This window comes from Limulus polyphemus, unplaced genomic scaffold (assembly GCF_000517525.1).
Source record: "Limulus polyphemus unplaced genomic scaffold, Limulus_polyphemus-2.1.2 Scaffold2751, whole genome shotgun sequence".
Lineage (NCBI taxonomy): Eukaryota > Metazoa > Arthropoda > Merostomata > Xiphosura > Limulidae > Limulus > Limulus polyphemus.
Window position 1 is genome coordinate 30,496 of NW_013668361.1, and position 13,797 is coordinate 44,292.

The 13,797-nt window shown below is 29.0% G+C and overlaps 1 protein-coding gene across 1 annotated transcript in view; it reads left to right on the forward strand.

Moving 5' to 3' along the window:
* Positions 1–13,797, forward strand: part of LOC106467814 (protein scribble homolog) — a 96,061-nt gene that overhangs the window by 29,732 nt on the left and 52,532 nt on the right. Inside the window, exons 4-16 of the mRNA XM_022396009.1 lie at positions 1,198–1,287; positions 2,295–2,415; positions 2,891–2,965; positions 3,290–3,463; positions 3,858–4,147; positions 5,058–5,124; positions 6,729–6,834; positions 7,003–7,124; positions 8,305–8,418; positions 8,694–8,787; positions 11,517–11,668; positions 11,919–12,062; positions 12,710–12,818. Of these exons, the coding sequence (XP_022251717.1) occupies positions 1,198–1,287; positions 2,295–2,415; positions 2,891–2,965; positions 3,290–3,463; positions 3,858–4,147; positions 5,058–5,124; positions 6,729–6,834; positions 7,003–7,124; positions 8,305–8,418; positions 8,694–8,787; positions 11,517–11,668; positions 11,919–12,062; positions 12,710–12,818 (1,658 nt within the window). The remainder of the gene's footprint in view (positions 1–1,197; positions 1,288–2,294; positions 2,416–2,890; positions 2,966–3,289; positions 3,464–3,857; positions 4,148–5,057; positions 5,125–6,728; positions 6,835–7,002; positions 7,125–8,304; positions 8,419–8,693; positions 8,788–11,516; positions 11,669–11,918; positions 12,063–12,709; positions 12,819–13,797) is intronic.

Genomic DNA, 13,797 nt, shown 5'->3' on the forward strand with positions numbered 1-13,797 from the left:
ATTAACTTGGAAGTTTTTCACTCCATTATGTGTTCTTTGTACAAGTTTGTTGAGTTTGGTATACTAGATAGTGTAATTATATTTGGAATATTATCACCTCCATAGGTTTCCATTTTATAGTTATTTATCAGTGTTCTAATACTTGTTTTATATTAACTGATAAAATTCTAGAAAATGTCATGAGAGGAATAAAAAAATTTCTGCCACATCACTTACATTATTTTCATAATGAGCATTGGTATTAAGAATGCTGAATTTAAAGATCTAAAATCTCTCTACTAATTAAGTTTGTTGGGAGTTGTCTGTTAAGTATGCTTATTGGGTAGAGTAAAACTATCTTTATCACAGTCAGGATGTATTATCACACAGAGCTACGTTTTCACTTTCTTAACTTTCTGATTTGAACTTTCATGATCTGTATCATAAAACACTCCACAGTTCATTTTTTATTCTAAGAGAGAGTTTTCTCATATCATCCAACCTAAACATTTAAATTTAAATTATAGATTGTCAGTATATAGAGATGCAGACATACACACACACGTATAGATAAGATAGATTAGATAAATAAATGTATGTGTATACAGATATGTGTATTTGCTGAACTTGTTGTACATGGCATTATACCATAACATATCTGATATAACTAACCAGATTAAGATTTAAATCAACAAATAAAAATAAATGTTTACCTTTTAACCATTATCATTTTTTCCAGAGATAAACTTTTTCTATATATGTTTTTGCATGTGGCAACCAAACATTTCTTACACTTAAGCATTGTTAATTGAAATACTGTTTAATACCACCTACATGTAGCTCTATTTTGAGATCATAAGAGCTATATACATTTTGATTAAAAATAAACAACTAAATATTGAATATGAACAAGTCTATTCTTATTTTCCATCATTAAACCAAGTTTGTTTTAGCTATTAGTTAGTTAATAATTGTATTTTTTTATTTCTTTATAAGTCTATTAGCCACTTCTCTTTTCCAAACTAGTACACTTTAAAGCCTAGTGTTTGACAATGTTATACTGATAGCTTTATTTAAAGTAAAATGTTTTGTTTTTGGCTATGAGTTGGTTAGTTAACTGGAAACACTATAATGTGAGGAGGATGTTAAGTTTTACCTTTTGTAGTCTTGATTTCCTGTCTCCAGATATAATCCACTCTTTTGTATTCATCTTTTCAGGATTCCACCAGGCTTTTCACACTTGAAAAACCTCACGGTGTTGGGTTTAAATGATGTTTCGATAACACAACTGCCCAGTGATTTTGGCAGGTAATTTCATGTGTTGTATTTTAATTTCATAATGAAATATTTATTATTGAATGCTAAAAGTATAATATTTTTATTTATCAACTGGTGCTGGAGTAAGTTTATTATTGGGTGGCATTTACGTGCACCTCTTGGTGCATTGAAATACTAGAAAGCATAAACACTTTAAGGCCTAGAATTCTTTGTACTGCTTTCACATGTCGTCTTGTACCAACTGAAGAATGTTTCTCAAACTAGAGATTTCTGCAATGTATGAACATCATAGGCATGGTCACCAAAGAAGAATTCTAGTTTTCAGATCACCTTGAACTTTTTTTTTTTTAAAACAATAGGTAATAGCTTTTGGTTCAAAAGGACAGTTCAGTAACAAGCTATAAATCAAATAAGTAGTTTAAATAAGTGATTTTGTTTCTCATATTATGCATGTGTAAAGCAAGACACATTGATTAACTAACTTGTAAAACTGTGTTGTAAGTATTTAACCAATTTTATGCTTTCATTCATTTGTTTATAGCTTCTTTATTTTTGTTTATGAAGATATTTGTTTGTATTTTGGTATTGTAAAATGGTTATATTTGTTGTATGCCAGTGATTGTTAACACAGTGAAACTGTCTGTGGTGTTTTTAAAATAGAAACAAAGATAAAATTTACAGTTTTGTAAAATAAAAACATTATCAGAGAAGTTGACAAAAATTTTGAAAGACATAAAAACCAGTAATTGAAATCTATAACAAAGGTAAGAATTTCATTTGTGTGAGGAAGAGGACATTTAATTAGCATTGGTAAATTTGTGTTGTATAATGATTTACTTTAAATCAAGATTGAGGAACATTATAGTAAAGAATTTGAGAAAACAAAATTGGTATTTTTCATTGTAGGACAGATATTAGATTTCATTACATAATAGTGTTAATGTAAAATGTTTTGGGATAGAAGTAAGCAACAATGGGAGAGCTATAGTTATTTAGTTTTCCATTATATATTGACTATAAAATTTTATATTTTGTAGTTTAACAAATCTTCAGTCCCTTGAAGTTCGAGACAACATTCTTAAAACCTTGCCACCCTCATTTACATTTTTGGTGAAACTAGAAAGGCTGGATTTAGGAGGGAATGAATTTGAAGAATTGGTAAGCTGATTATTATTGATGTATATCAGTGTTTTCTTTTTAAGTTGTTTTTTTCTCAATATCTATTGAAGTGAAATAATAAAATAACTAGTTTTGCATTATTATTTAAAAAAATATCAAATATAAATCATTTTTATTTGTTGCTCTCAGAGTTAGTAAATGTTAATTCTGATGGAATGTACTATGTAGTTCATCTGTATATTGTGACTTTCTATGAGGTTAACTTAAAAATTAATTTACCTCAAATTTTTACTACCATTATTAAAGTTATATTTAAAACTGGATTTTAATGCTTATTACACTTTTTTTTTCATTATGTTTTGCCTGCATATTAAACTGTAATTTAATTTATTTTAAAATTGATAACTTGGAACCAGACACTTGGATTGATGAGATATTAAACTTTTCTTCAGAAATTTTAAATGGTATGGTTTGTGAATCTTAAATAATGAGCATGTATTACAAATCTGTTTAGCCTCCACTCATTGGCCAGCTTACAAACTTACAGGAATTGTGGGTAGACTGTAATGAGCTCATCACTTTACCACCGGTAAGTTTGCTTATTGTAAATCTAAAATTAGCAAATTTTATTACTGTAGTGCATAAAAGAAATAAAAGAACAGATAAAGCATTTGTTTTTGTGGATTACTTTATTAAAAGTGTAGTGTGCTCAAATGGTTGTGAAGGTATAATTATCTGTTTTAGGATAGAGTTTACTAGAAGTAACCATATATTACTTTCATTTTCTAATAAAAATGTGTGTTTCTTTCATGGAAGGGTTATGAACCTCTAGAGAAGATTTTTTGTAATTGAATGTTTTCGTAACTTAAATAAGTAACTTAATTAAATATTGTTTCATCTTCCTTTGCTACAGGAAATAGATAATCTGAAGCAGCTGACATGTCTGGATGTCAGTGAGAACAGGTTAGAGGTACTACCAGAGGAAATTGAAGGTTTGGAGAACCTTACTGATCTACATCTTTCACAGAATTGTCTTGATTCTCTGCCAGTAGGAATTGGAGAGTTACGAAAACTTACCATTTTTAAGGTAAAGCAGTTAACAACTCTGTGTTTATACTGTTTTTTTTGTTTCATTATGTATGTATGTTTGTTTTTTTCGTTTTTTTTTTTTTTATTCAAGCAATCAATCTATCATCTTGCTTTTTTGTTAAAAGGTAAACTTTGCTAGAAATAAGTTTTGGAACTCATCAATTGATTCAATGATACTTATTTATTTTTAACCATAAAAAACACTTGTTAGGTCAGAATAACTATTTACCTGGAGTGTGTTTTTGCTTTATAATGTACATGTTTCTATCAAACACACTGAAATGTAGAAAATCGGCTCTTTATATGTTACAAGACTTGATGAGTTATATATAAAGATGAGTAGCTCATTTACTGTGTTTTATGTAAAATAAATATTTGCTCATCTCGTAAAGGTTGACCAAAATCGTCTTCCGGAGTTGACACCAGCTATAGGTAACTGTGTGAACCTTCAAGAATTAGTGCTGACTGAAAATCTGATCTCTGAATTACCTTCGTCCATTGGTAACTTAGTGAAACTGACCAACCTGAATGTGGATCGTAATAGGTTGATGGAGCTGCCACCAGAAATTGGAAACCTTACGAACCTGGGTGTTCTCTCTCTTCGTGATAATCGGCTTACTTATCTACCTGCAGAAACAGGAAATCTAAAAGAACTACATGTTCTGGATGTTTCTGGAAACAGGTTAGTGAAAGGAGTTAATCATTCAAAGATTTTTGCACAAATGTCTTTAAACAGTGACCTCAAATCATAAGGAAAAGTTTTTAAAAAGTGAGTGGGAAAAATATACAAAGCTAGAATATTCTTTTTTTATAGTGTGGTGTAAATAAAATCAGAATGAAAACAAGTGATTAGAATTTCATTTGTTTCTAGTTTTTTTAAAGTTATTATTGAGTTAGTATGAAAGCTTTCTGACTGATGGGACTTGTAATATATAAATGAAATATTTTCTTTGTATTCCTTCACGGTCACTTTGTGATGGTCAGTCCCACTTTTCTTTGGTAAAATAGCAGCCCAAAAGTCAGTGGTGGGTGGTGTTGACTAATTGCCTTCCCTCTAGGTTATTACTTCTGAATTAGGGACAGCTAGTGCAGATAACCCTCAATTATCTTTGTGCAAAATTCAACAAACAAACAAACCTTCTTTTTGCCACCATTATTATACTTTGAGTAGGTTTTAAATGAATAATTGATGTATTTAACAAATTTTTTTTTTCACTTCATAATATGCTTGTGATTAAATAAAACTATTGAATATGCATTATTTATTTATAATTTCCTTAATTCATAATTATGTGGGAAATACAGCACAGAAAATTCAGAGTATAGTAATGCATAGTATACTCTGAAATAAAATATAACTATATTTAATAATTGAATTTTATTATTGAGCTATGATGGTGATGAGGATAATATTTTAAGTGTTAGTATGTTTGTGACAATGTTACTCAGTAATTGAAAAGTTTATCAGTTTTGCAACCAAGAGCTGATAGTGAAGAGTTAGTAGATAATTAAAAAATTTATGAGTGAGATGCATAAACAATTTGAATTTAGAATTGTTGTCCATGTAAAATTAAATTGTTCTTTAACTTTAGGCTCCAATATCTTCCACTAAGCATCACAGCACTGAACCTTAAAGCCCTCTGGTTGTCTGAAAATCAGGTGAGAAATATAGTTTCTTATTTATAATTTGATAAAGAACTTCAGTTAAATTTGCATTTGAGCAAATTAATGTCTCGGTAAATAATTGAATTTTTTCTCTACTTGGTCAGGTGTATTGTTTATTTAAAAAAAACATTCATAGCTATAACTAATATCAAATTAGACTGCTTAAAATTAGCAATAACAATAACAAAAAATATTTCAAATATAAGATTTTGTTGTGGATCTTTGCTCTTTTGTTTTCTCTTCAAGTTTAAACAGTTCTGTTCAGTTTGTTGGTGTTAATAGTATATCTGTATGTAGGTTTGCATCTGGTTAATGATATTAAGAAAAACCCACCATGCCAATTGCTTATTCTTCCAAATATTGCTTTATTAAGGCAAAGATGTGAAGGTTATACTTAACAACTAAAATTATATATAATCAAAATCACTAAATAAGTAATAAACAAAATCAGCTACAATATAATAATGTCTGAAAATACATGATTGAACAGCTGTAAGTGTGGTCTGTGTTTTGACTTAAAAACCTTCAACAACACTAAGGAAAAAAAAGAATATTAATCATTATAAGCTGGTAGAAGACCAGAAGAATTTCAAGAATATTTCAGTGAGATTAAATACCGGTGACAAGAGTCATTTGAAATACTTCCTATTAGAGTTGAAGTAACAGGAAGTGGGTACAGACAGAGTAAAAACATGGATTATAGCATTGAGAAAGAAAGAAAAGATAAAAGAGGCATCTTACACAGAGTTATAAATGAAGAAGAGTATGTTTGTCAAATATTTGGAATTATAGGATTTTTTTGTTAAGACCAAACTTCCTAAAAGGTATATTATGTAATAGCTGTCCATCCATATATTACTGTGTGGCAGGATTAGCTTTAGTTTTAATCCCATACAAATTGTTTTTAAAATGTTAGTTCATCAGCCAGTTTGATCAACATGAGTAGCAAGGTACCAACTGGAAGAATCAAACTATAAAAGACAAATAGTAGAACAAGTGGTATGATATCTAATAATATAGGTACTCGAAATTACACATTTGGCTAATGCATTGACCAAATGGTTTTCTTTCATAACTGTTTTATACTTCTGTGTTAAAAAAAGTAATTCTTTGTTAAACTTACCAGAGCCTTCAGGTACCAATTTTAGTATTAGATATGGATCTTAATTGGGCTGATATATTAAGAGTGACAATTACAAAAAAAAAACGTTTTTTGGCACAATGATAAGTGAAATGTAGTTTTTTGTAATTGTTACTCTTAAGATGTGGGTCTGTTTGAGCCCTGCCACTCCCATACTACAAACAGGTTATTACTATATATATGACTATAATTTGGTTGGAAATTCTTAATTTCTTAAGCTTGACAAATGTCACAACATCATGACAAAAAAAACAATGTTACATTACACCTACTTCAGTCTAGTGCTATGTGTTTTTGGTTTTGATATCATTTGTTTTTAATCTTTTATGTATAAATGAGATTAATTTGTGTGTTAATAAATAAAGTAGTTACTCAATCTTTGAGATAATTTTGAAGAAATTCAAACATATGATAATTTACACAAATTAAAATTAAATTATCTTCTTAATTTTAACAGTCGCAACCAATGCTCAAGTTTCAGACAGATGAGGACGAAAGAACTGGAGACAAAGTGTTAACTTGTTTTCTGCTACCTCAACAGGAGTATCATACAGACAGCCTTGGTAAACTTTGAATATTGAATGTTTTTTTTAAATCCTATTCTGTTTCTCATTACTTGGATCTGTTTAGTCATTTTTTATTTTTTCTAAATTTATGTATCTCTTAAATACAGTGTTTGAGAGTATGATACCTGAAAGTAATTTCAAGATAATGATTTGTTATAACTATAGAAAACTTGCTCCAAAATAGTACAGATCAAGACAGTAGGCTAAGTTGGGACCAGCGAGGAGGTGAGAGGATGTCAGCAGTCAAGTTTGCAGAAGGAAGTGAAGATGATAAAGAAGAAAAGGAGGTTAGTTTTATTTATTTTCCAGCAACAATAGTAAGATACTTATATCCTGTACATCCTTTAAGGTTAGTTTTGTTAACTATATTTGTTATTTTATTGTAATTATTTTAATTCTTGTTATTGTTTTTTATTTGTATAAAGATTATTTCACATTGTTAGCTTATTTTATGGATTTAGGACTACTAACTGAATGTGGATCGTAATAGATATTTGATACAAACCTAAATCTATTAAGTTAGCTGAGGCAAGTATAAATCTTACCATGGTGTGATAGTTCCTAATTGGACATCAGCCTAAACATGTGAAACTTTACCATAAGGCAGATACAAAGTGTTAGTTAGAATACTTCATATATCTACTTTTATTATTTCTAATTTAACTTTATGTTTATTATTTTATTATAATTATTATTATTCTGTATTATTAGCTTAGTATATGGATTTTAGGACTAATCTAAGCCTCCTGGCCTGGTTGAACCTTGTGAAATATTATTGGATTTACTGTTGAAAACATTGTAAACAGTAAATGTTCCCAACTGATAAAACATTACACTCTAATCATTATAACTAATATAGTTTGTCCATTATATTTAGTTAGATGTGCTCATTACTAGGTTTATAATTTAGTTCGGATCTATGTAGATAGCTAGCTTTGATCACAAATTAATACCAACTATATTTGGTTTAATTCACAAAAGTTAAAATAGCGAAGATAGTGTGTAATCTATAGGAATAAATAATTTACCATAGCTGTATATTTTTTTATATGTTTAGTACTTTTATTCACCATTGAATAATACTTGGCAGATGAATTAAAACATAGAGTATCGGAAAATTTGTATTATTGTTTTAACCGTGAAGTCCATACTTTATTTAGCCTATTGTTTTCTAATGTGATATTTATTAGGTAAATGAAAATAAAAAATCTTCAAATTTAGCATGAACCAGTACAGTATAATAGGACTGTGTTTATGATGTTACAAGGAAAATGTCCTTAACATTGAACTTGGTTTTCAAGTCTAGTTGCTGTTATTTTAATTGTAATTTAAGGTCATTTTACAGTAAGAAATAAAAGTTAAATAAAGAAAATGTTACTGCAATAAATAGTAGGTAATCTTTACAAAACTAATTCAGTTATTCCTAGAAAATTATACCAAGACAAATTATTGTTTGTTTTTTTTCAGACACAGTTTGTGAGACATGATACCCCTCACCCTCGTGAGCTGAAAGCAAGACATCCCAAACTGTTTGTCCATAAAGGTAAAAACATCGATGGCCATGTAGCTTCTCATGAAGAGGTGAGTACATAATAGGAAGTTTAACATAAACATATTCTTGTTTAAGAAACGCATGGTCTTAGAGTACTTATGGTTACATTATGAAATTTTGAAATAAAATTATTTATAATCTTTAAGGTGTAATATTAAACAATTCATTATGAGTACAATAAAAAATTCTACAAAACACTTATGAAAATATCAAAGTATCAAAATTATTATCATGGACTTTTGAGATTAATACCATTTATGGATCATATTTCTGGTACTTGATTTAATCTGCTTTTGTTGTATAGAAAGAAGATGCTGTTGATAGTTTTCGTCCACAACGAGCCAGTACTGGTTCTGCAGCATCAGAATCTTCAGAAGCTTCTATACAACAACCCAAAGGTAGGTATTAACATGTAAAAATATTAAAAAATTTAGTTTTCTCCACTTTTAAAAAGTATTTGGTTGTTGAAAGTCATATTTCTTTGGTTCTTGTTACATTTTAGTCTTTATTAGTACCAAATTAAAATTAGATTGACCTGCTTAAAAACATTATTAAATTTGAACACATGGAATTTGGTTAAATTGATATTTGGTGACATTGTTTCAAACATAAAGCAGAAAATAATGGTTTAAAAGTGTGGAATTTAAAATCATTTTGATTCTACTACCAAAAATGTTTTTCATTATTGGTCAGCTTCAGGAAGCTCTCAACAAACAGCCACCCAATGGCACAGCAGTATGTCTGTAGACTTACAATGCTAGAAACCAGGTTTTAATACCCGTGATGGGCAGAGCACAGATAGCCCATTGAGTAGCTTTGTGCTTAATTACAAACAAACTCAACAAAGAGAAATTGTTTGGCATTTTATTTAAAATGAAACATGTTAAATATTCTGTAGTTTAAATAGTAATTGGAATATGTAGCACTCTGTGTCATTTTTTTAGACCTAAAAGACTTTGGTACATATTTATATTTTCTTCTACATGTAATTCACAGAGAAGCATGAAAGAAAATTGAGACTTTCATTTCTGCTTGCCCCCCAGTGACACAGTGGTATGTCTGCGGATTGACAACGCAAAAAACTAGGTTTCGATACCTGTGGTGGGTAGAGCACAGATAGCCCATTGTGTAGCTTTGTGATTAACTTCAAAACAAAACAAACATTTCTGCTTAGCTCCATTGAGACTTCTCTGTAAACAGTGCACTTAGATTTTTCAAAAAAAATGTTTATGACCATCTCAAAGTATGGTTTTATATTTCATAAAAAGCCTTTGATAATAAAATTATTTGTGATTTGTTTTTTGCACCCTTTTCTTTCTCACGGTTTATTAGTACAACCTTTTCTTCACAACTTTTTATGATCTTGCAGTATGTGATCTGAAAAACTACTAATGAAGCTCAGCTTTGAAATTAACTACAGGCAAAGTTTAAATACTGCTGAATAGAGCAGATTATAAACTATTTTTTTCCATGTAGAGTAAATAAATTAAATTCAATGGCAATTTATGGTTTCATTTGAAAGTGATTAGATTTAGCTCTTGCAGAGAACAATGAAATTTAGTGGTGGCTTTAGAATACTTAGGAACAAACCACAAGTATGGAAATCTTTTTGGATAATTTCACTAGACATTCCTTTCCTTTCTGAAAGTGAATTTTAGATTATAATTACTTGGAAGCTAAGGAAGGTATCTTTGTGACAAGATATTAGGTAAGCCTTGTTAGATTTAGAGAGTATGGTAGGCAATGGCCAAATGTTGAAGTGATTCAAATCCTCATTTATTGAATGTTAAATTTATCATACTCAAAAATGCACATAGATAAAATAATTCATTGTTTATTGAAGAAAAACTATATTTATTAGTTATAAATTGATCTCGGCCAACAGGGTTTGCAAAATGTTTGCCTGACACTGTTTTAAAAGGTCAGGTCGTAGGTTACTGATAAGTATTTGTTAGTTTTAGTAATGTTTTTTACTATTTTTAGTCAGAAATGGGAATTACAGCAATTGGCAAAATAAAGTTTCAAAAGAAATATGTTAATAAATATCAGTCAAGATGTTTTTTTCTAAAACAGTATCTCAATAAAATTTTGGAAATTTCGTGACAAAAATTAATAGAAATATTAAATCAAATTATATAAATTTTGAAGCCAAAACTTGACACTACTGAGTATTTATGTTCTTAGTTTCATGCAATTTGGTTAAATATTTTCACTCTGAGAAGGAAAAATATCAATAACACCTACTCATTCTGGAAAGAGTTAAGATAAGACAACAAAAAATTGTTCAAGTTAAAATTAAAGTCAGGCTGGATTGGGGAAAATCTAATTATATATGGTATAAGCATGCAAGAAGGCTAGGAATTACACTATAAGATTCATACAAGCATTAGTTTAAGTGTTTTAAAGTTAAGGAGTGGTGCAAGTAATGATTGCTTTCAGTTCTAGAAAAAAACAGCAAAATTTATTTATGAAGAGTTCTATATGTTATGCTGAAATATAAAATAATTAAAAAGAGAGAGAGATTTAGTAGTTTTAACTTGTTGATTCACATCGTGCATTTTAACTTGCAGCATTACAAATCTGTTTAATTGACTTAATTGCATGTATGTTTTGAGTACTGTGTACATCACACTTTGATTTTACTCAAATGATGTTTCCTATTTATGTGACTGACTCAGATAAAATTAAAATTTTTGTTTTGTGAAATTTTTTTTTTTTTTCACGTTCAGTGTGCGTGCTACTATCCTGTGCTTACACTGTATCATCATGAGACTCGATATCTTGGTTAAATATGTTTATGGTTTCAATGCTTGATGTTTTATTTTTAAAATTAAAACACTTAACATCTGTAGAGCATATTTGCAAATATTGAACATCTCAGTTACTAGTAATTTAATTTTAAAACATTTTGATTGTTAGTTTCACATTGAAATTTGCTGACAAAAACAATTCTTCCAAATTCATTTTTCAAAAATTTCTTGTGGATAATTTATTGAATGTTAACTTATATTTAAAATTTAATTGGAATGTAACGTTGAAATCTCCAGTTTGCTTACAGATACACAAGTACCACATATCTTTGTGCAAGAATTTTGAATAATTTCTTTTTATTCTTTAGTAAACACAGAAGTGACTAAGGAAGATATTGTTCAGGATGGACCTCCCATTTCATCTAGCCGAGTTGCTTGGCTACCACAGCCTCGGGAAAACAGGGCTCATTCTGAATCATCGGTAGAGCAGGACACCCATTCATTAATGATTAATTACTTGAAAACTTTAGTATATCTGTTTTTTTAGTTATAGCATCAAACAAGTTTGTTAAAATATAACACTTTTAAGAGTTAAAAGAAAAATGAGAAATTTTACTCTCATATTGCTATTAAGTATTCATAAAAAATAATTTTTATCTACCAATAATTGGTTTTCTTCATCTGATGCACTAGATGAGTCAACTTCTTCGTCTTGACCTCGTGCTTCCACTTCTTCCTTGTTTTGTGAAAATAGAACACCATGATGCTCTCTAATTTAGCTGGAAGGAGAACGACGTGTTGGGTTTACTTCAGACACAGAAGACCAGCCTGAACGTCACAATAAACTTCATCGTAGAGATACACCTCATCATCTAAAGAAGAAGCGAATAAATAGAGCTAATGAGAAAGAAGATCAGGAGAAAGTAAGAAGGCTGTTTTTATGGTTTATTATTTAGTTAGATTAGATGAAATGTGACGCTGAGATATTTAATCGACATTTTTGTCCTGTTGAGTAAAATTCATTGAATAAATTATCTTAAGAATAACCCTGAAGTAGTCACTTTATTACTTATTTTCTACCAAGTTTCTTTGTGGTATTGTTAACTATAATTTGAAGTGGCTTGGTTAATTTTAAGAAAGAGGAAATGGAACTATATTCTTTTTTAAAGGTTTATAATAAAAGCTTAGAAATGTTAGATAATAAGAAAACCTCTACATTTCATTTACTTTATATCCACTAGCATTAAGTTCTTATAGAATTCTTTTCAATTATTTTAACATTATTCAAACTCAAAAAGTTACTTCAAGTTCAAATGATAAGTAGGTCACATAAGAAATGGTTTAAGTTTTCACATTGAAATATACTCCAAAAAATGTATTCTTGCAAAAAGAAAGATCTATTCATCAATTGAAAATCTATATTTTTGCAAGTGTTCAATTATTTTTTGTTGAGAATATACCTATAGTAATTAATCTCTTCAAAATATCTGTAATTAATACCTTCAAATGATGCAAATGCATGTTTATTTTTTTGGAGCAGAGAGAAAAAGTAATATTTTTATGTCATCAGGTAGCCTCTATTCTTGCTAGAGCCTTAAGTAAAGATGAACAAAAAGACCTGGAAAGTATTCCTACAGTACACCAGCCATCTGATGTTAGGTGGAATAGTGGAGTTACAGGCAAGAACTTTTTTGTTGGTTTACATTGGATTAGAAACGATAATTATCTGGTATAAGGTACTTGAATTTATGGAAATGGTTGAAAACAAGTACTTTATCTAATGAAATTAAGTTTTATTTCTATTTTTACCATATTGTAGGCCATTTAATTCATTTGAAATAGTAGTTGCTTAAAGACTGTGTAGAATAAATGCTTGTGATTAGCATTTTAACTTAAATATTTATTTTCAAGGTTTTTTTTTATGTAAATTTGCTATGTTCTATGCGTTTTACATGAATAAGACAAAGGTTCACAGAAACTTCAGGTTATAGAACAGATGAGCTCATTATGAAATGTATATAAATATTTAGGATGTTTAATAACAAATTAATTTATGTAAGAATTTCATGGATCTTGGAGCTGTTTTAGACGTAAATATTTTAAGACATCTATAATGAAGATTTTCAGTAATTTTGATTTGTTTAGAGAAAGATTTAACTATTTCTTTGAAACATTACTTTTGAATGTCATTAAAAGAAATTTGTTTTGGTAAGTTATTCAACATAACTCAATTTCTATTAACCCTTTTCCAAAATTTTCAGTAATTTTGATTTGTTTAGAGAAAGGTTTAACTATTTCTTTGAAACATTACTTTTGAATGTCATTAAAAGAAATTTGTTTTGGTAAGTTATTCAACATAACTCAATTTCTATTAACCCTTTTCCAATGGGTGGGTCTAACTGCACATGTCACAGTCTTTTAGCAATTTATTTTCAAACTTTATCATTACTATCTATATACTAAAACTCTGAGATTGTTTGTGTGGATGTGCTTGTCTGTAATTAAATACAGCAAAAACGGCACACAGTAGTGCCATATTTGTAATGAAATGAGAATAGAAACAGAATAAAACAAGTTTGTTAAAATTGGGCCACGGGTTACCGAGTTAGCGTCATTTTTTGGATCACTTTTCGTACATTCCATTACTATAAAACTTTG